This window comes from Paraphaeosphaeria sporulosa (assembly GCF_001642045.1).
Source record: "Paraphaeosphaeria sporulosa strain AP3s5-JAC2a unplaced genomic scaffold CC84scaffold_8, whole genome shotgun sequence".
Classification (NCBI taxonomy): domain Eukaryota; kingdom Fungi; phylum Ascomycota; class Dothideomycetes; order Pleosporales; family Didymosphaeriaceae; genus Paraphaeosphaeria; species Paraphaeosphaeria sporulosa.
In genome coordinates, this window is record NW_017253367.1 from 939,113 (window position 1) to 956,690 (window position 17,578).

General features: G+C 54.7%; 8 protein-coding genes across 8 annotated transcripts; 6 read left to right on the top strand and 2 right to left on the bottom strand.

The window, feature by feature from the left end:
• Window positions 1-34: 34 nt before the first annotated feature.
• On the top strand, window positions 35-956 carry CC84DRAFT_1219803 (uncharacterized protein; the record flags this gene model as incomplete). Its single annotated transcript, XM_018183112.1, has 3 exons — window positions 35-46; window positions 102-535; window positions 584-956. The coding sequence occupies 3 exons, from the start codon at window positions 35-37 to the stop codon at window positions 954-956; spliced, it is 819 nt and encodes a 272-aa protein (XP_018033226.1).
• CC84DRAFT_935138 (uncharacterized protein) lies at window positions 753-2,344 on the top strand. Its single transcript, XM_018187910.1, has 2 exons — window positions 753-1,569; window positions 1,636-2,344. The coding sequence occupies exons 1-2, from the start codon at window positions 1,038-1,040 to the stop codon at window positions 1,932-1,934; spliced, it is 831 nt and encodes a 276-aa protein (XP_018033227.1). The 5' UTR covers window positions 753-1,037; the 3' UTR covers window positions 1,935-2,344.
• A 176-nt stretch (window positions 2,345-2,520) lies between these two features.
• On the top strand, window positions 2,521-4,008 carry CC84DRAFT_1207683 (uncharacterized protein; the record flags this gene model as incomplete). The annotated part of the gene is made up of 3 exons (XM_018182113.1): window positions 2,521-2,789; window positions 2,898-3,244; window positions 3,303-4,008. The coding sequence occupies 3 exons, from the start codon at window positions 2,521-2,523 to the stop codon at window positions 3,950-3,952; spliced, it is 1,266 nt and encodes a 421-aa protein (XP_018033228.1). The 3' UTR covers window positions 3,953-4,008.
• Window positions 4,009-5,018: 1,010 nt separating this feature from the next.
• Window positions 5,019-6,143, top strand: CC84DRAFT_1261545 (NAD(P)-binding protein; the record flags this gene model as incomplete). Its single annotated transcript, XM_018185074.1, has 2 exons — window positions 5,019-5,755; window positions 5,804-6,143. The coding sequence occupies 2 exons, from the start codon at window positions 5,019-5,021 to the stop codon at window positions 6,141-6,143; spliced, it is 1,077 nt and encodes a 358-aa protein (XP_018033229.1).
• Window positions 6,144-6,465: 322 nt separating this feature from the next.
• Window positions 6,466-8,376, top strand: CC84DRAFT_1150999 (DOT1-domain-containing protein; the record flags this gene model as incomplete). Its single annotated transcript, XM_018176722.1, has 2 exons — window positions 6,466-7,107; window positions 7,255-8,376. Exons 1-2 carry the CDS (start codon window positions 6,682-6,684, stop codon window positions 8,374-8,376), a joined length of 1,548 nt encoding a protein of 515 aa, XP_018033230.1. The 5' UTR covers window positions 6,466-6,681.
• A 639-nt stretch (window positions 8,377-9,015) lies between these two features.
• Window positions 9,016-11,051, bottom strand: CC84DRAFT_935611 (uncharacterized protein). The gene is made up of 4 exons (XM_018187911.1): window positions 10,826-11,051; window positions 10,028-10,672; window positions 9,241-9,770; window positions 9,016-9,153 (listed from the first exon to the last, which is right to left on the bottom strand). The coding sequence occupies exons 2-3, from the start codon at window positions 10,589-10,591 to the stop codon at window positions 9,366-9,368; spliced, it is 969 nt and encodes a 322-aa protein (XP_018033231.1). The 5' UTR covers window positions 10,592-10,672; window positions 10,826-11,051; the 3' UTR covers window positions 9,016-9,153; window positions 9,241-9,365.
• Window positions 11,052-12,401: 1,350 nt separating this feature from the next.
• Window positions 12,402-16,252, bottom strand: CC84DRAFT_1151005 (RhoGAP-domain-containing protein). Its single transcript, XM_018176723.1, has 3 exons — window positions 15,632-16,252; window positions 15,323-15,481; window positions 12,402-15,275 (listed from the first exon to the last, which is right to left on the bottom strand). The coding sequence occupies exons 1-3, from the start codon at window positions 15,801-15,803 to the stop codon at window positions 12,718-12,720; spliced, it is 2,889 nt and encodes a 962-aa protein (XP_018033232.1). The 5' UTR covers window positions 15,804-16,252; the 3' UTR covers window positions 12,402-12,717.
• Window positions 16,253-17,021: 769 nt separating this feature from the next.
• Window positions 17,022-17,347, top strand: CC84DRAFT_1097970 (uncharacterized protein; the record flags this gene model as incomplete). Its single annotated transcript, XM_018174744.1, has 2 exons — window positions 17,022-17,090; window positions 17,150-17,347. Coding segments are annotated over 2 exons (267 nt in total), but the record flags the coding sequence as incomplete, so codon positions are not given.
• Between the last annotated feature and the right edge of the window lie 231 nt (window positions 17,348-17,578).

A 17,578-nucleotide genomic window follows, 5' to 3' on the forward strand; every position in this document is an offset into this window, starting at 1 on the left:
CATGGTTTGACGATTGACCGCGGGTCCTGACAGTATGAGCCGAGAAGTGCGTACTCTAGTGACGGATATGCTATCGTACAGCTCACTTACCTCTACAAAAGCCACTTGCCATCGGATGGACACAGTCTCGCAAAGACGATCCTAACAGGCTGAGCTTTCTGGACCTTCCAAAGGAGCTGAGGAATATGATCTATGACTTTGCTTTCCAGGTTCCTGGCGCAATCTTTATTTACTGCACTGATCCGTACGCATGGCGATCTGTACTGAGAGGGAAGATCGTGAAGTACAAGAACCAGGGGCCATCGGAACCGCAACGAGTAGACGGCGTGCTACCCACGAACTTGCTCTTGACAGGTAAACAAATATACGCAGAAGGTGCCGAGGTCCTGTACGGAAAGAACGTGTTCCGCTTGTACATGAGCAGCGCCAATTTTGCTCCAACTTCGTTTCACCTGGTGCGGCACGTTGCTTTCACGATTGAAGCTGGTAGAGGAATCTACAAACCAAATTTGGAGGTCATGTCATACTGGTGGAGGTATATAACGCGTTCTCTCTTCTGCGCCTTGGCTGATTATTGATACAGGAGAGTGTTCTGGCCCAACGTTATAGATAAGAGCACGGAGCTGTTGGATCGCTATCCCAATCTGGAGACACTTACATTTCCGATCAACTCTGAGCAAGCAGGGGTAACTTGGCGACCGGCATTCTTGGCCTCACAGAAGACGAAGGAGCATCGAATCGCGCTTGCAGCAAGGTGGTTGGCCATAAATTGTCCTATGAAAGATACGAGGCTTCACAATGTGCTGCGTTTGGAGATTATGCCATCGAGTGGCCTTACGAAGGAAGATTTTGAGGGTTCACGATTCCAATTCATCGAAGAGGAAGATGAGTACGATGGGTCTGAGCTTGCCGAAGCTTTCCAACAAATGAAAAGCTACTTGATAGGGCAGGAGTAGACCTGCGCATGCGGTGAGCTATGCGAGGAAGCTCCACCTGCGGTATTCCCGCTGACGCCTGCTTCCCTTGACTTATCAAGTATGGTTAGCTTGCACGAATCGTTTACGCATCCTCCCTTCAGAGCCAACTGCCAGCCCCCCATCAGCACGACAACAAGCTTAGTTTCTACTTCCATTAACTTCATACAGACAAACATGACCCTTCATGAGATTCTTATCGGAATCGACGACATCAAAGCCGAACTTGAGAAAATGACATCCTGTCTGAAACGCCTCGGAGAGCGAGTTGCACGTATCGAGGCCGCGCAACAAAGTCACAACGGTTCAGCATTATCGGGACATGCAGTGTCAGACCAGAGTTTCTATGGGCTGGACAAAAAGTCGATGGAGTCTTTATTCTTGAAGCATATTTTCAACGAAGAGGAAAGACAGGTCTTCGCAGAGAGTGTTGCTCGCTGTCGTGCTCGCCAAGTACAGCAGACCGTCCCAGCGGAGTTGCCCGGAGAGCCAGATATGTCGGCCCTGCATGTAGAAGAGCATGCATCAGCGGCGACCACGGCCCCGCTTGCTTCGCCTTCGGAGGCTATAGTCGACAACACAGCTTCAGAACTTCGTGAGTCAAGATAACCCATCTCGTTCTGATCTTGCTTGCAGGTGGCTGACCTTGTTCCCGTAATAGAACCTTCCCTCCGAGGTGGTTGGGGCGACGAAGAGGCAGAGGAGATCCTCTACCAAAAACTGGCCGATTCCTGTCGCGCCTCCTACATACGTCTCCGCCTCAGTCCTTTGGAGATGCAGCTATCTTCGGTGCTACAATGCGGTCTCACATCGGTACGACGGGAGCATACTCATTCTACCGACAGCGTTCAGCACCGTGAATCAAATCAAGCGACTAATATCACCAGCTGTGAGCGGACTTTTCCGCGATGCTATACGACAGCACGGTGTGTCGAGACAAGCACTCAAAGTCAGTCGTAACACCAAAGACTACCTGCCCAGTTTTCAGATTGCCGTCAACACCTAGCCGCTTGGTTGTGTCCTGCTTCGATGTCAGCAGCTCTCCGTTCGCAATGTATAGCCATGGAAACTCACCATTCCTCCAGCTCTCAAAAAGCCGGCTTCGGCAAGCGGCGCTTTCGAAGGTCGCGCTTCACGTGGGATCTGATTGATGCCAGGAAGAGACCCAGAAGTGTTCAGACGGCCGTGGGCATATGATTTCCGATATCGCTACGGCCTGGGTGGATTCGGAAGCAGTTGAGAGCAAGTCTCGCGATTCAGTCAAGCCCGATTGTCTCGCTGGCACTGGGTGCGACGGTGAATGCAGCCTTTGCGGCAGTGAACGTTAGGACAAACATCAAAACACTGTCTGTTTAACAAAATTCTTGTTCACGCGCTTGTGGCTCATGTGTTGTCCTCCAACTCTCACCTAATTCTACTATACTGCTTCACGGCTTGTTTTAGGCACCCAGTGACATGACTTGAAAAGGCTCGCCGGATCCCACAGAAACGACGACCTGGACAATATCCTGCGCGGACATACACTGCTCGACATTAGTTACTCAGTATGGCGCCGTGTTCTTCTTGCCGCAGAGGCAAGGCCGACTGCACGAAAGAGCGCTGCCCCGATCCGCTCTCAGACTCCGACAGCGACAGCGACATCAGCGACGACGAGCGCAGTGAACCTGTCTACCCAAGCACCCTTCCAACATTCGAAAGCGATCTTACGTGCTTCAGGAGGATCTTTCCGAGTATGATCAACAGCCTCAATAGTGCAGATGATCCAGTTGAAATGGGTTGGCTAGCGGGCTGCGTACACGACGTCGTCTTGTGCCTGTAAGTTCTAATGCCTATATCGTACATTTACGGCTTCATGGAAACTGACCCTCGTTCTTTTCTGAGGATCCTGCATCTAACAGACAACCACGATGAATTCCCGAAGAGACAGTCCCACCTCATCGAAGAAGCCCTCAGAGCGCGGTATTATCGCGAAGACCGTCCAGTCGAGGAAGGCCAGGGCCCGGTTCCAGAGGGGGTGGTCGAATACATCAAGCCGAAACAACTGCTCGAGTTCTACAATTTGATACATGAAGAAGTTGAAGTTCAGTACTTGTCCAAAGCCGCTGTTCCTCTCACGGATAGAAAGGTCGAGCAGAAGATCAGAGCGAAGGAGGCCATGTTCGGCACAATGCTTGACAACGCGATCAAGGAGATGTGGTGGATGGAGGACGAAGATGACCCAGAGGAGAACCATGAAGAACTCTACAGTGTACGAGGTGGCTGGGACGCAGGTAAGTTCTATTCAGACCACACCGTGCAGCTTTGCAAGTAGCTGACTTCCTCGCGCAGCTCGTGAAGACCCTTGGTCCTACCCACCTTGGGTATACGGCCCCGCAGATGTCCACGGCCCTGTACAACTCGAACCAGATCGCACACCCACAGAGTACAAGACCACGGGTGACCCGGTACCCATGAGTGCGTTCAGCGTTGCGTATCAAGGTCCACACCCTGTCCGAGGTACGTGCCTTGTCTGCATGGACGAGCTTGCCAACCCTGATTCTCCTGTTGTGGCTGCGCGATGCTCTAAGGGTCATTTGTTCCATGGGTCTTGCTTGAACAAGTGGGTAAACGCATCGGCCATGGACAATGCCAACTTATGCCCGCATGATCGTGAGCGACTTTGCGACCCACGGCAGAGGATACACCCAGGAGGGGTGTCCGATGTCTTTGACGAAGAAGAGTCTGACGCTGACGGCTCCGACTCAGAAGATTCGGAAACGGTTAAGTCGGATTCGGAGGATTCTGATGCGGGCGATGATATCGACATGGACTCCAGCGAGTTAGACCAAGAGGGCTCGGACGCGGATGCCGAGGGATCGGACGACGACTTGTTCGATATGGACATCAATGAAGACGAACGTAATGAGCACTGCACGGAAGAACTGGATGAAGCTGCTCTCGTACGATTCCTGCGGAGCGACGAGGAATTCATGTACTGAGTCATACAATTTCTCCGACGAACTGTCCCTGGACTGCTTCTTGGGGCTGCCTTGGGAGATTGCATGATTGCTTCCTGCGACTGGCAACTTCTTGAACGCGCTGCTTGGATTGGCGACTTGAACTAGCCGCGCCCGCTGAATATGGCTTATTGGCATGGAGAGAGACGTTAATACTGGGGCTATTGCCTCGTTGTCCTTCCTGATTCCTAAAGGCATCATTTTTCTGTGCTTTTATGCTTTTCAACTATTTCCATCTCTATCGCTATCACGGCATAGCTACAAGAGGTGCTATGTAACTGGCGCGAAGGTGTCATGAAGGGTAGCGAATCTGGATCATGGAGTTTTAGATGCCATCCTGTATGCTCCCTGGCCTTGCACTGTTTCTGGTTTTGTTTGCTTTCGAGCGAATATTGTGTCAGATACCTATGGTAACATTAATTCATCGAGTTAATTGATAATTCCATGCAATACACCCGTACAATATAGGTATGTGATTGCTGAATATGCAGATATGCTTTTTTCACAACGTTTTCCACTACCTCCACTTCGGACTTCCTCGCAGCTGAATTTGCAGTTGTTCATACGCTCAGTCAAGCTGTGAGCCTGTGCGGTAACACGACTTTAAGAGCTTCGGCACCAAGCACTCTGTGCGACCTGAATACCCCACCATCTTCCCACAGTGTGGCAGCCCCACGACCCCACGAGTATACTATATTACTCTTAACACTTCGCTTGGGATTACAGCACCCTGCCGCATTCAATCTTACGAAGCTTGCTGCGCTCCATTTCCAGAACAGAATTAGGGAACACTTCGCTCTGTGGCAGGTGTTGAAAACACAGCGCGTCTCCGGTACCCGCCCACCGAAAAGTTCATTTGTTACCACTGGAGCGACCTGGAAGGTCTGACTTGAGTAATTGCGTACTCTGTAGGTCCGCATGCCGTTTCTGGTATTGGGATTTGAGTAAACGAACGAGGGAAGACAATTGCGAAAGAGTATAAGGAGCTCTGAAAGAGTGCTGACAAGGTGTCTACGTCCTTGCGACGGGACTGGCTGGGACAGTCGCTATGGTACAAGAAGAGACCGTCCTCCTCACAGGCGCAACTGGAAATGTCGGTGGTGTTATCCTCGAACACCTCTTTCAGACGACAAACTACAATGTCAACATTGTCCTGCGAAATGCTCCGAAGCAGATACCTCTCTTCCGTGCGAGGTATGCGTCCGAAGCTTCAACAGGTCGTCTCACGTTCACGTCAATTCCAGACATGACGACCCCAGGGGCGTTCGACGCAGCAGCAGCCTACGCGAGTGCGATAATCCACTGTGCTACTCCTGTCGGGAGCGACACCGACTGGGTCAAAGATATGATCGAGCCGACCTGGACCATCGACCACTCTATCCTCACAGCAGCCCAGAAGTCTCTCACCATCAAACGCGTGATCATATGTGGCACCCTCCTGCAGACTCTTGGTCCATATAACCTGTTTGACCCAGCAACAACGATCACGGACACTTCGTACAACAGCACCACCTTCGAGGAAGCAAAGGCCGGGCCGTGGCGAAACGCATACATGTTCTCGAAGACGAATGCTGAGCGGAAGACCTGGGCGTGGTATGAGGACCAGGGAGGACAAGAAGGCACGGGATTTGACATTGTGATGTTGTTACCGCCGATGATCACGGGGAGGAGTCCGCAAGTTGGCTTTCAGCCTGGACCCGGGCCGGGCGGAATTGGTCGTGTATACCACGCTTTATTTGAGAGCAAGACGGCCGAAGACATGGATGCTATGTTTCCCATATTCTTGTGAGTGTAGTCAGGAAGATGTACAGTGTACGTGCTGATCTATTCTAGGGACACAGACGATGTCGCACGAGCGCATGTGCTGGCGCTTGAGCGGGAGAAGGTGCCTGGGAATCAGAGGTATCTTCTCGCTTCTCCGGAGATGGTTGATCTGCGAAGCGTCGTTGCAAGGATGAGGAAGGAGTATGCAGAGGTGAGGCATAGGTTGCCTGATGTGGGGATCGACGAAGAAGGATCCAAAGGGAGAAAGGCAAAGCTGGTAAAGGTTGACACAAGCAAGAGTGAAGTCGTCTTCGGGAGGGACTGGGAGAGCGCATACAACAGTATCAAGGAGACAGTGCTGGATGTGGTGAGATGGGAGCAGGAAACGGAATCAGCGAGAGTAGAATAGCCGGGAGACGGCGAGCATCGACCAGACTAGGTGCAACCCGTACTGAACAGTCAGCAGGCGCAGGAAATTGGGCAGGCTCTCGCTACGCTTCCGTAGACTGCACGCGAAGATTGCATGCGATGAATGGATGTTTGCGTCTGTCGTGCACGTGTCCTTCTGGAAGGTCGACGGGACGGCTAGCGGGACCTGCAGGCCGGGTGAATATCAGCCACACGCCAAGCTTTGATAGGATGGGCCCTAGTGATCCCTGCATGTGCAGTGGCGCTGGAGCGCGCAGCCTGTAGGAAACCGAGATCCAGGTCACATTTTATGGTGCCTTGGACCCATCTCTCTTCGTGGCTGATCGGAGCCCGGTCGTGACTGCCTGCCTGCTCTCCTCCACGTCCCGCGCTCCTCCCCCTCCTACCCACGCCGCTCTTTCCATCCAGGGACCTGCAGCAGCGCGCATCCGCACTTCACGTCCCGCGCCAGCGCCCGCGCCCGCGTCTCGCATGCTCACACGACCCACCACGCATTCGCTCCATATTCTTCCGCCGCCATGTTCGGCGTGAAGCCTCCCAAGGTCAAGACGCGCACTGTCGCGGTGCCCGTCAGGAAGGCGCCCAACCCCGCGAAACCGGCGCAGTCGAACGGCCATGCGACAGGGAGAAGCGGTGCGACGACGGCGGCTCCCGGGAACCGGTACAAACTATCCTCCCCGCCACGGTCAAAACCGACGACGGCGCACGCGAGCGCAAGCGACGGGCGCAGATCGGTGACGGCCAAGAGCGTCGTACGCAAGCGCAAGGCCGAGACATACACGCCGCTGAGCAGCGACGATGACAGCAGCGACGACGATTCCTCCGCAGACGGGCGCAAGCGCCAGAAGACGAGCAGTAGCATGGAACCCATGGGCTTCAACCGCTGCCTGGAGCCCGATCCAAACCGGCGCATACGGCTGCCGTCACCAGAGCCCACAGCCGCGGTAGCAGAAGCCCAGACCTCCGTGAAGCGGGAGAACGGTGCGCCAGTGAAGCAAGAGAATGGGACATCGATCAAGCAGGAAAATGGCGTAACGATCAAACAGGAGGGAAGCGGTACTGTTAAGCAGGAGAACGGTGCACCTAGAAAGGCGGAACAAGCAACGGAATTAAAGCGAGAGAAGGGCAGCGCGCTGGCGAAAGCAAAGAAAGGCACCAAGGCCGAAATGATACATGGTCGAGGTATCTGCAGAAGGTTCGCCTCGGAATACAAGGCCGCCTTCCCAGGTACAGCCGAGCCACCCGTCGTACTGCTACAGTACCCCAGCAACTCGGCCCCTGAGCGATTCCAGTTGTCCCTCCCAAAGGACGCTAGCAACTTCAACCCGCTAGACGACATTTACTACACGATTGAAGAAATCGTCCAGCATTATCTGCCTGTTGATCTGGCCACCGAGCTATCCTCCGAAGCAGATGGCACTGTCCGACTGCTCAAGCGCGCCGCATTCAAAAACCAGCCCGATGAATTCAAGCGCATCGTCGAGAGTTTCAATGCGACGATGAAGAAGAAGCTCGACGACAAAACCATTGCCAACGTTCTCGACTCCAAACACGCGATTCCACTTAGTATTGTTAAGCGCATTCTGGCACAGGTTTACTGGCGCACCGTCTCTCCGTACGCTTATCTTCTGAAGCGTGTAAAAGGAAAAGAGACCACGTACGGTGAACTCCTCCCAAATTTTGTACATAACATCTTCCAGCAGACTGGCCTCAAGTCCAACTCCATCTTTATCGACTTAGGCTCTGGTGTCGGCAACGTAGTGTTGCAGTCGGCGTTGCAGACGGGTGCCGAGTCCCACGGCATTGAGATCATGGACAAACCTGCCGAGTATGCGAATGATCAAGCCAACGAACTCCGTGCGCGCTCCAAGCTCTGGAACATCAACCTCGGTCCTATCAACCTGCTGCACGGCGACTTCCTAGAATCACCACAGGTTGACGATGTGCTACGTCGCGCAGACGTGGTACTCGTCAACAACAAGGTCTTCCCGTCAAAGCTGAACAACCAACTGCTTGACAAATTCCTGGATCTCAAACTGGGCTGCAAAGTCGTGAGTCTGGCGAGCTTCGGTGGAGGCGGCGGCAAGCAGGGCGTGCGGAACGAGAACAGCATCGCCAACCTCTTTGACGAGGAGCGGTACGACTCGGGCACGGGCAGTGTGAGCTGGGCGGGTGAGAGCGTCGAGTACTTCATCATGACGAAATCGCGTTAAAACACTATTCTCGTAGTAGGCAGTGTTGAGTACTACATTATGACGAAGGCACCAGAGTTCACACCAAAGCTCTAGAAGGGGCGGAGGTTGCGGAGGGGACGCAGGAAGCTCTGCTCGGAGATCCTCGACAATCTTCTCATGTGCGGCGCTGTAGCCGAGAACAGTCTGAAGCTGCCTTTTCGGCGCAAGCTTCGTCTGCTGAAGCAGGACCTATTCGACGAGGGTTTCGCCGAACGCTATGAGAACTATCTTCGCTGGCGGGAGAAGTTGGTGTGGAGGCCATGGTCTTCAGCGCGTTGATATCCTTCCGGCATTTTCTGGCGCTTCGCATTTACTTCTCCTGTTGCATATGTTTTCTGGACTTCGGTCGTTTTGCGATAGCAAAGCGTAGTGTAGCATACTTTGCAGGATGGTTTGGTTTGGTTTGTGAGTTGGGTTGGGAAGGGCCTCAGGGGAGGTCTGGTGTATCAATACCACTTCGGTCTCGGTGCAGACGTACATAGTGTTGTAAGAATGGACATACAGAATTTCTAAGCAAAGCGGGCTGGTATCGTTCTAGGCTGAATGGAAGCCTTTCAGCGTGTTGGTTGATCCAGGAGTGACTTGACGAACCAGACACTGTGCACCCATAGATAGACATTTGGAGATTAACAAATGCTTCAGTCTGCACGATATAGCTATGAGCTGACCACTACACGGTGATTTGATGGGGCTTTCCCCATGCGCATGTCAACTGACCCTGATTAGCCCTTCACAGTTTCTTTTCCCAGCCCATTCCTTCCCCTTCCCAATGAAGACCTCGCAGTGCCATCCCATCCCATCCCATCCCATATGTACCTCCCAAAAGGACCGAGGAAAATATGTATTATACATTTGCCATTGCAAAAATAAGGAGAGAAACTGAGCCAAAGACTCCGTGTACTATGCATTTGAAACCCAGATTTTGCTCCCAAAAAAGAATTCCCTGTTTCCCAATGCACCGCTAATGTTCAGATAAGGACAGTTCCATGTCGGGACGAATGCAGGACGTTGTACAGTCGGCCGTAAGGAGCGTGCATGAGGAGAGTCGTGATATCGTTATGTGTGTTTTTGCTTTCTTCTTTCTTCTCTCCTTCACTTGGAATGGCAGTGTACCATAATCGTATCATATGAACCACGCAAGCGCAGCGCCGCCGAGCACAGCAGCGTCCACGACGCGGTATCCGGCCACCGCACCCTTCTGCAGACTCGGCTTCGCCGTGCTGCTGGGCTCCTCGGAGCTGTCGCCTGTGGCTTGTGCCGCGGGGTCGACGTACGTGTAACTCGTCACCACGCTCTGCTGGCCGTCCGCGCCCGTCGTGGTCAGCAGCACGATGCTGCTCACGCGTCCGCTGCCCGGGGTGTACGTCGTCAGGAAGGTGCTGCCCTCGGCGTTCGTCCGCGTCAGCACCTGGCCGCGTGTCGGCGCGTAGTCGACGGCGGAGGTGGTCACGATGGCGCGGCCGGCGGAGTCGGTGGTCGAGAAGATGACGGCGGGCTTGGTCTCGGTGGCGACTTCAGTGGATCCCTGGGCGTTGGTGCGGGTCACGGGGACGGCGACGGAGGCGGTGGGGCGCGAGAGGATCTCGGACGATGCAACGGATGTGCGGCCTTCTGAATCGGTGGTGGTCACGGCGATGGGGACGACGACGGCGGAGCTCTCCGGAGGAGCGGCACTGCTTTGCGGCGCGGCATTGGAGCTTCCCGGTGCACGAGTACTTTGCGGTTGGTCGGCAGAGCTTTCTGGGGCCTGGCTGCTCTCCTGGGGGGGTTGGCTGCTCTGGGGGGTGTCCGAGCTCTGGGGGGCTTCTGTGCTCTGAGGCTGCTCGGTCTGGGATGTGGGAGCGGTTCCATTGTTCGAGGTAGGTGCCTGTCTCTTCTTGAGGTCGTTTACGGCAGCAACGATAAGCTTGGTAGCAAGCGGCGGGTTGTCCTGGTGGATGTGCTCGACGCCACGCTTGTTCGACTCGAAGACGCCCTCGCGGAAATGATTGAGGCTGTTCAAGGCCACGTGCAGAGACTCCTCGGGTAGAGCGTTGAGCAGGTCCTGGAAAGCCTCGTTGGCGTTCGCGTAGACGGCCTCGACTGCGTTCTGGACCTCGCTCTTGGTGGGAGATGGCGACGCGGGACCTTGGTTGGCGACCACTCCACCGAGTAGCGGCAGGCCGTAGAGGGCGAGCTGGCGGAAAGAGCGCATTGTCAGGCTGGCGGCGGGCTGAGCGAATGTACGCCTTCGTTGCGTATAGACGAGAAGCAGAGAAGCGAGGGAAGCTATTTACTTGATTGATGTTAGCCAGGCATCACACGGCGAAAGCAAGGACGCATTGGTCGCCCATGCTGGGCCCAGGCAGGGCACAAGTGCTTTTCCAGGCAGCTGAAGCTTGCGGCGCCAGCTGTGTTGAGGCAGGTGTCGGAGGTAGTTTCCGCTTACACAGAAGTTCAGCGAGCTCTGGTGGCTTGCTTTGTCTACGCGAAAGAAAACCCGTGCGCGTCTGTGGTGGAACAGCAACCCTGGGGAGTAAGCAACTGCAGGCTGAACGACGGTATAATCGCAACAACGAATGTGCAGATTGAGAAGTGAGGAATGAAATGAGGAGACGAGTGAAGATCAGACCAGAAAAGACGCACACGCACCCGAGACAGTGCTTAGACTGTGGCGACGGGCGCGACGGCAAGCAAGCTTACGCCCGGCCTAACACGAACGCACCACAGCTCTCGCAGCGCTCGGTAGCTCCCCTCCGCACGCACCTCTCCGCCGAACTATCCTATCACGACTCCACTCCATCCCATTCGGCTGCCCTCCGAGGACAAGTGCATCTGCTCCGGTCATGCAAGACTCCAAGCTGGTCGCATCACGGCGTCCCCATGCTTCATCTCACCAACTTTCAAGGCAGCTTTTGTCCATCCATGGCATTGCTCCTTCTCCCGTCATCTACTCTTCCATATCGCAAACGTACTATTAATTGATGACCGTTCTTCCACGTCGCGGATGAGGTCTGAAACTTGACGATACCCCAGCGTGCCAGCAATCCATGCATCCCTGCGTTTGACCACCACCTCGTGAAGCGAGAGCTCGCGCTCGTATCGGCTGAGCGACAACCCCTGTCCGCACCATGCAAAACGTCATGTGTGGATCGGCCTGGGGGCTCGGCACGAAAAAACGATACGCCGGGGCCACTGGCTTTGATATCGATATCCACATATGAGTCTGAGTTGACATCATCATTTACTATCAAAAGGAGGTTCCAAACTGCGCAGATATTATCCTGCTCAATGCCATGAACTGCTTCTGCGCAGTGTAAATCCACAATGGTTCAACATAGTTGAGAAGACACCCGCAAGTGATTCGAAACATCTCCAGCGCCAGCATGCGGGCATCAAGTCTAGTGGCACATCAGCCGCGGTGGAGTGCTGACCGGAGGAGAAAGGATTGGCGGGCGTTGTGCAGAGCTAACACGTTGGAGCATCCGGCCTTACCACAGTCATCAACACGTATCGTCGTCTTCTAGCGTGCGTGCACCATTCGCTGGCCGTGTCATCCCATCGATTAAAGTCTCGATGGGATATATTTAGATAGCAGTCGGTCTGGTGTTGAGAAGACGCTCGCCACACGCTACAGTGGTGCAGGGCCCGCCAATCGCTACCTTAGGGTACCAGACATGGCTCTGGGTCGACCTATCGTTTCATGATCTACAGCACGTTTCAATAGTCTACCCGGTTTGCATCTCAGAGGATTCGGAGAACATCAACACTACAAGTTTTTGGGCAAGAAACTAGGTATGCAGTGGTTGGACCATGTTGTGTACTTGGAGTGTACGCAGTGCCAGCAGCTTATTGCCTGAGGAGTGAAGCTGGAATATCGATTCGTCACACCTCAATACGGACATCTTACTGCGGCTACACTACGTCCCTAACGCGGAAAACGGGCACAAAATACGTGTGCTAGGCAACCGCCGTTATAGAGTCTACATTTACCTCGCGCTCGCTGTGTGCCCTAATAGATGCCTCACCGATTACAGTTCTCAAACGTGTGCACAAACAACCTGCTTGCAAGGAGATACCTCAGCAGAGCCAAAGAGATTATATTACGCATTGCCTCCATCACTTTACAGTCCTCTGGCACGTTGGTTGTACCCCGCACATCGCACATTCACTATATCCAGAAATAACACAAAGACGCATAGCCTACCCTGGCGACTGGCCAGCGGAGCCCGCTAAAAGAAATCCATCTGTGCAACCCAATCGTCATTATATCCAGCAAATAAAGACCGCACACCCCGCGGACAAGGTCGATGCAGAATGTTACAAGGAGGTCACACAGACCTACACAGTCTTTTCTATATCTGCATCCAAAGGATAAAGCCCGCTCTTGTTGGGCGACGGTCTGCGAGGTGGTTCCTGAGGAGCATCTACAGTCGTGTCGGGCTGGGGAGTTGCAGCTTCGGGCGCGGGCTGCTGCTGTGGACGTTGTTCAGTGGGTGGCGACGCTTGCGAGGTGCTTGGCTCGGGTGATTGCTGCTGCTGCGACGGCGGCGGCGGCGGTGCCGTCGATCGCTTCTCCTGCTCCTCCTGCGGCGCTTGTAGAGGCGAATGTGACGGGGACTGCGGCTGTGGAAGCTGCATTGTAGTCTCAGTCAGAGAGTTCGGAGTTGTGCCGGTAGGCGTGATATCACTCGAGTCCTGTCTCAATCTCGGCTCATTACTGCCCGTGCTTCTTGGGGCATCCATCGACCGACCTCTAGCAGTGGGTTCCAGCTTTGGACTCAACAAGCCGTAAGGAGTTGCCAGCTCAGAAGAGCTTCCTGGGGGGCTCTTAGCCCGATTCTTCTTATCTTTACGCTCGTCGTGTTCCTGCCGTTTCCGATCAAGCCAGGCTAATGGCCCGATCTTCTTCTTTTCGGCGGCCTCTTTCGACTCTCCGTATGGAACAGAGAGATCCGAGCTCTGATGAGAATCATACTGCAGACTTCGGCGTCCTCCACCGCCCCACCCAGAGCTGCTCCCAAAAGAGCTCATACTCTTGTCCCCACCAGGAACTGATCCGTGAAGGTCTGTTTGGCTTGCGGTGGGTGTTGCCTTGCTCCCACCGCGCGTATGTTTCCAGAACGACCGCTTCTCTTTCTCTTCCTTTGGTGGTTCCTCCAGCTGTTCGGCTTCAGAGTACTCAGTCGCAGTTGAATGTGATCTGAAGGACGCCGAAGGCGACATAGTTGGCTTGAGGGTTGCACCAGAATTACGTGAAGAGATCGTGTCATAGTTGGCAGATTGTAGTGCATCTTTTGAACTACCAGGCAGTGTTAGAGGAAATGCGGCTTCCGGTAATGGCGACGGTGGGCCATCGAAACCAGCTTGAGAACCCGTCAGCGAATGCGTTGAGCTATGCGCGCTGGGGTTTGCACTTGTAATCCGCTTCTTCTGAAGCTTGTTAGGTTTCCGTCCTGGTTGCTTTTCGTCACTAGCAGGAGAGGCTCTGCTTCCGGCTAAGATCTGGGTGAAGGTTCGGACCACGGACGAAGCCTCAGCCGGAGGCCCGGAGTCTACCGCTCCTTCCATAAACTCAGACCTCTCATGCCTTGGTGTAGTGCGAGGACTGCGTTGTAGAATCTGCTGAGCCGGGGGCGCCAGTATGTTAGCTGCTTCTGACGCAGCACTGGGCGTGACAGCATCAGGCGTGGGTGGAATGAGGCCAGGAGATGGAAGCGGGAATGCTCCGGGTATCTTATCTAAAGCTGGAGTGGGAAGTGCCGGCTTCGACGTATCGACTGGGGGCGGCTGCTGTGGTTTGGCAACATCAAGCCTTTCTATAGGAAAGGTCTGTGCCCGAGGGGCGGCTTGGACATTTTCGGATACAGGTTGTACGGGAAGAGTGGCTTCTTTCTTAGGCAAGTCGATGTGCGTAGGTGGTCCTTCCAGAGCTGTCGCATCTGGCGTCGGGATCTCTGGTGTCACTGCTGGCAGCTGGGTCTTCGGATCTTCTGCGGCAGGTGTGGGAGGATCAGAACCCCTTTCTCTGGGGAAACGCGATGCCGTCAGGGCTGGTGATCGCTTGGAAGGAAGCGTGTTACTTCGATGGACTCCAGAACTGGGAGTGAATGCAGGCGTTGTTGGACTGGGTACAGCCCCCGAATGCCGTGAATGCCTCGACGATGTGGAGACATTCCTTCGAACGCCCCCAAATTTACGCAGAGATTCCGCTGCAGCACTCGAGGCGGCTGAGGCCGACCGACCAAGACCAGATTTGTTTCGACCAGGGGTGGTTGGAGTCCTAGCTTGTGGGGTCGAGGGCCCACTCTCGATATGCTTGACGGTACCCTCATCGACGGCGGTCCCCTCCATACCAATCAAGAAGTGATCCTGATTGTCTATCAGGAATATCAGAACATCCTGGCTTAATCTATAGTCCTGAGGAGACATGTCGTGTTGAGGGTGGGAAAGAATGCCTGGTTGGAAGATAGCAGCCAAGTTGGACGTGGTCATCTTGTTGACATCAGACTTTGCTGCGAAAACGGCGAGCAAGTCGAGGATATAGAGAAGAAGCTGTCGGTTCAAAGATGGTAGTTCCTTGATCAGTTGCTGGTATACGCGGACCGCAGCATCGGGGTCAAACCCCCCAAGGGACGCACCCTGACCCTCAATGTGACCAACGGCCTCTGCCTGGTGGCCGCGTAGAGGATCACGAAAGGGTTGGTAGTACTGTAAAGGAATGATGGGTTCGGGTAGCTGATTGAAATACCGTCGAAGGATATTGGCAGCATCGTGCACAGTGTAGCCCGACCAATCGAGGCCTTTGCCCCACCGTGGTGGAGCGTCGAATTGAGCCTTGAGCTCCTTAATCCTTTTCTCAGAACCGGCCAAACGGAAGATACCCTCTACATCAGTAGCTGCACGCGAATTAGATTAGGTCGTGTTGACAGTCGCGGACGCATACCCTTTTCTTTCAAGAACACGCCGCACTTGGCCACAACGATGGGGACGTATCCGTAAATATAACTTTCCCCGCTTTCGTTGAAGAGCGAAATGGCTACATTCGCATACGGTATGCTAGTGATGAGAGGTACACCGAAAATGCCGCGTGGTACCTCAGGCTCTACAACGGAACATGTCAGCGCCTACATGAGAAAAGACAGCAGTGGGGGGATGCCCAGCTGTGGCCAGAGCTGGCTATAGCGGCAAATTTGCGTACACGCCAGTTACCTTCAAGCGGTGAACCAAGAGACGTAGACGCCGGGTATCGTACCTTTCTCTTCCTCCTTCTTCACGCTGCGTTTGCTGAACTGCTTCCACCACGATGTGAGATCACGCTTGGCCGAGCCCGGCTCGATGGGCGTCACCGGGGCGGGCTGGGGCTCTCCATTGCGCACTCGAGGTGTCGCAAAAGCGCCGTGGGAGTTGTGAGCGCCGTTGGGCATGGCGGGCAACGGCAGGAGCTGCGCAGCTCTCCAACGGACCCTGTCGCTGGCTGCAAGTAGCGCGGTGTCGCGGGCGCGTCGGGCAACCTTGGGCGGTGACGGGGACGGCGGGGGACAGACGTCGCGAGGAGCAGGCGAGAGGACGCGCTGCTGGGCAACAACTCAGCGGGCAGCGCAGCTATCGCGCGTGTGCGGCAGAGAGAGAGAGAGCGTGGGTGGGCTCAGTGGGCGGGCGCGAGGTGCTGGCGCAAGAGCAACGGCTCGGAGATGACTTGGACGGCAGACAGATCCCGCGAGCGCAACGCAGGGCGGCGCTCAAGAACAGCGGACGGCGGCACACGAACTGGCGTGGGTGCGTGACGAGGCGGCTGGGCCGTTTGAGACGACAGGCATGCAGGGACGAGGGCGGCAGTGGGAGCGTGCCAGCGGAAGTTGCATGTGGCTTCGACTGACGACGGAGGATGCAGTGTATTGGCTTGGCAGCCGTGATATCAAGGCGGCACCCTCACTGCGAGTGCGTCAGACAGATCCAGCCACAGCCACACGATCAGCGAGCGCCGTGTATCCGTATAGACCACCTAACAGGATCTGCGTGGGCAGTCTCGCTTGCTTGTCCGTCCACAGATAGAGAGCAACGCCTTGGCAAGCTGCTCTGGGGCCTGCTCGGCTCCGTTTGTTCACAATGAATGCACACAAAGACCACCAAGGCATGAGTATACATGGGCATGCACAGTGATGTCTTTGGCAACTTGGGTCTGTCCTTTCTTCCCTAGCGGTGACATCTCAAGCCTCTCTAGGTGTTTCGGGGGCTGACTGACACGTGCAAGTCCAAACGCGCGCGGCACGACTGGGGCCGCAAACTCGCTCTGGACATGGGCACGCGTGACGTAGGCAGCCATAGTCTACAGAATGCATTCTCTTCAGCTTTCCGAGGAGAATAGCTGTTCAAATACGAGGAACAGCCGTGGAGCAGATATATACGAACTCTTGGGGTGCTGTCAATGTTAGCTCTGGAGGAGAGTGCAGCTTACGGCCCTAGCTCCTTCCTCGAAAAATAGCTCCAAGAACGCTCCTCCCGTCACTCCGCGGTCAGACCTTCCGAACAACAGCTTCCATCAACAGCCGACCATCACTTCTTCCAACCCAATACCAACGCCACATCATGGACTCGTACGTTAGCAACTCTCATCACCGCGACGCTGCTAATCGCCCGCCAGTCTCTCATCCGCCGAGCAGCGCGAGTTGCAGAACCGCATGGAGAAGAAGCAGATGAAGGAATTCATGAACGTACGAAGTTTCCTTTCCCGATACAATTCCGCGTCACGTAGTGCTGATGCAGCTTCTAGATGTACTCCAACCTCGTGCAGCAATGTTTTGACAACTGCGTTAACGGCTTCGAGAGCAAGTCGCTCACCTCGCGGGAAGAAGGATGCATCATGAAATGCGTTGACAAGCACATGAAGGGCTCACAGCGCTTGGGCGACCGGTTCCAGGAGCAGAACGCTGCAATGGCACAAGGACAACAAAGTGGTTTCGGTCGGTAATCGGAGACAACGAAGAGGCGACTTTGCATCGACGATCATGCGCATATCTGTTATGAACGATTCGTTACTGCCTGGCATTACTCACTGGAAGGCTTTGGCATCCGTTTGATATATTTCGGTCGAGGCATTGCGTAAGGAAACTTGGATGGCCACACAGGGACGCGGAAAACATGTACGAGTAAATAGCGGCTGGATCTGGGTCATAGGCGCAACGATATCCTCTCAACACTT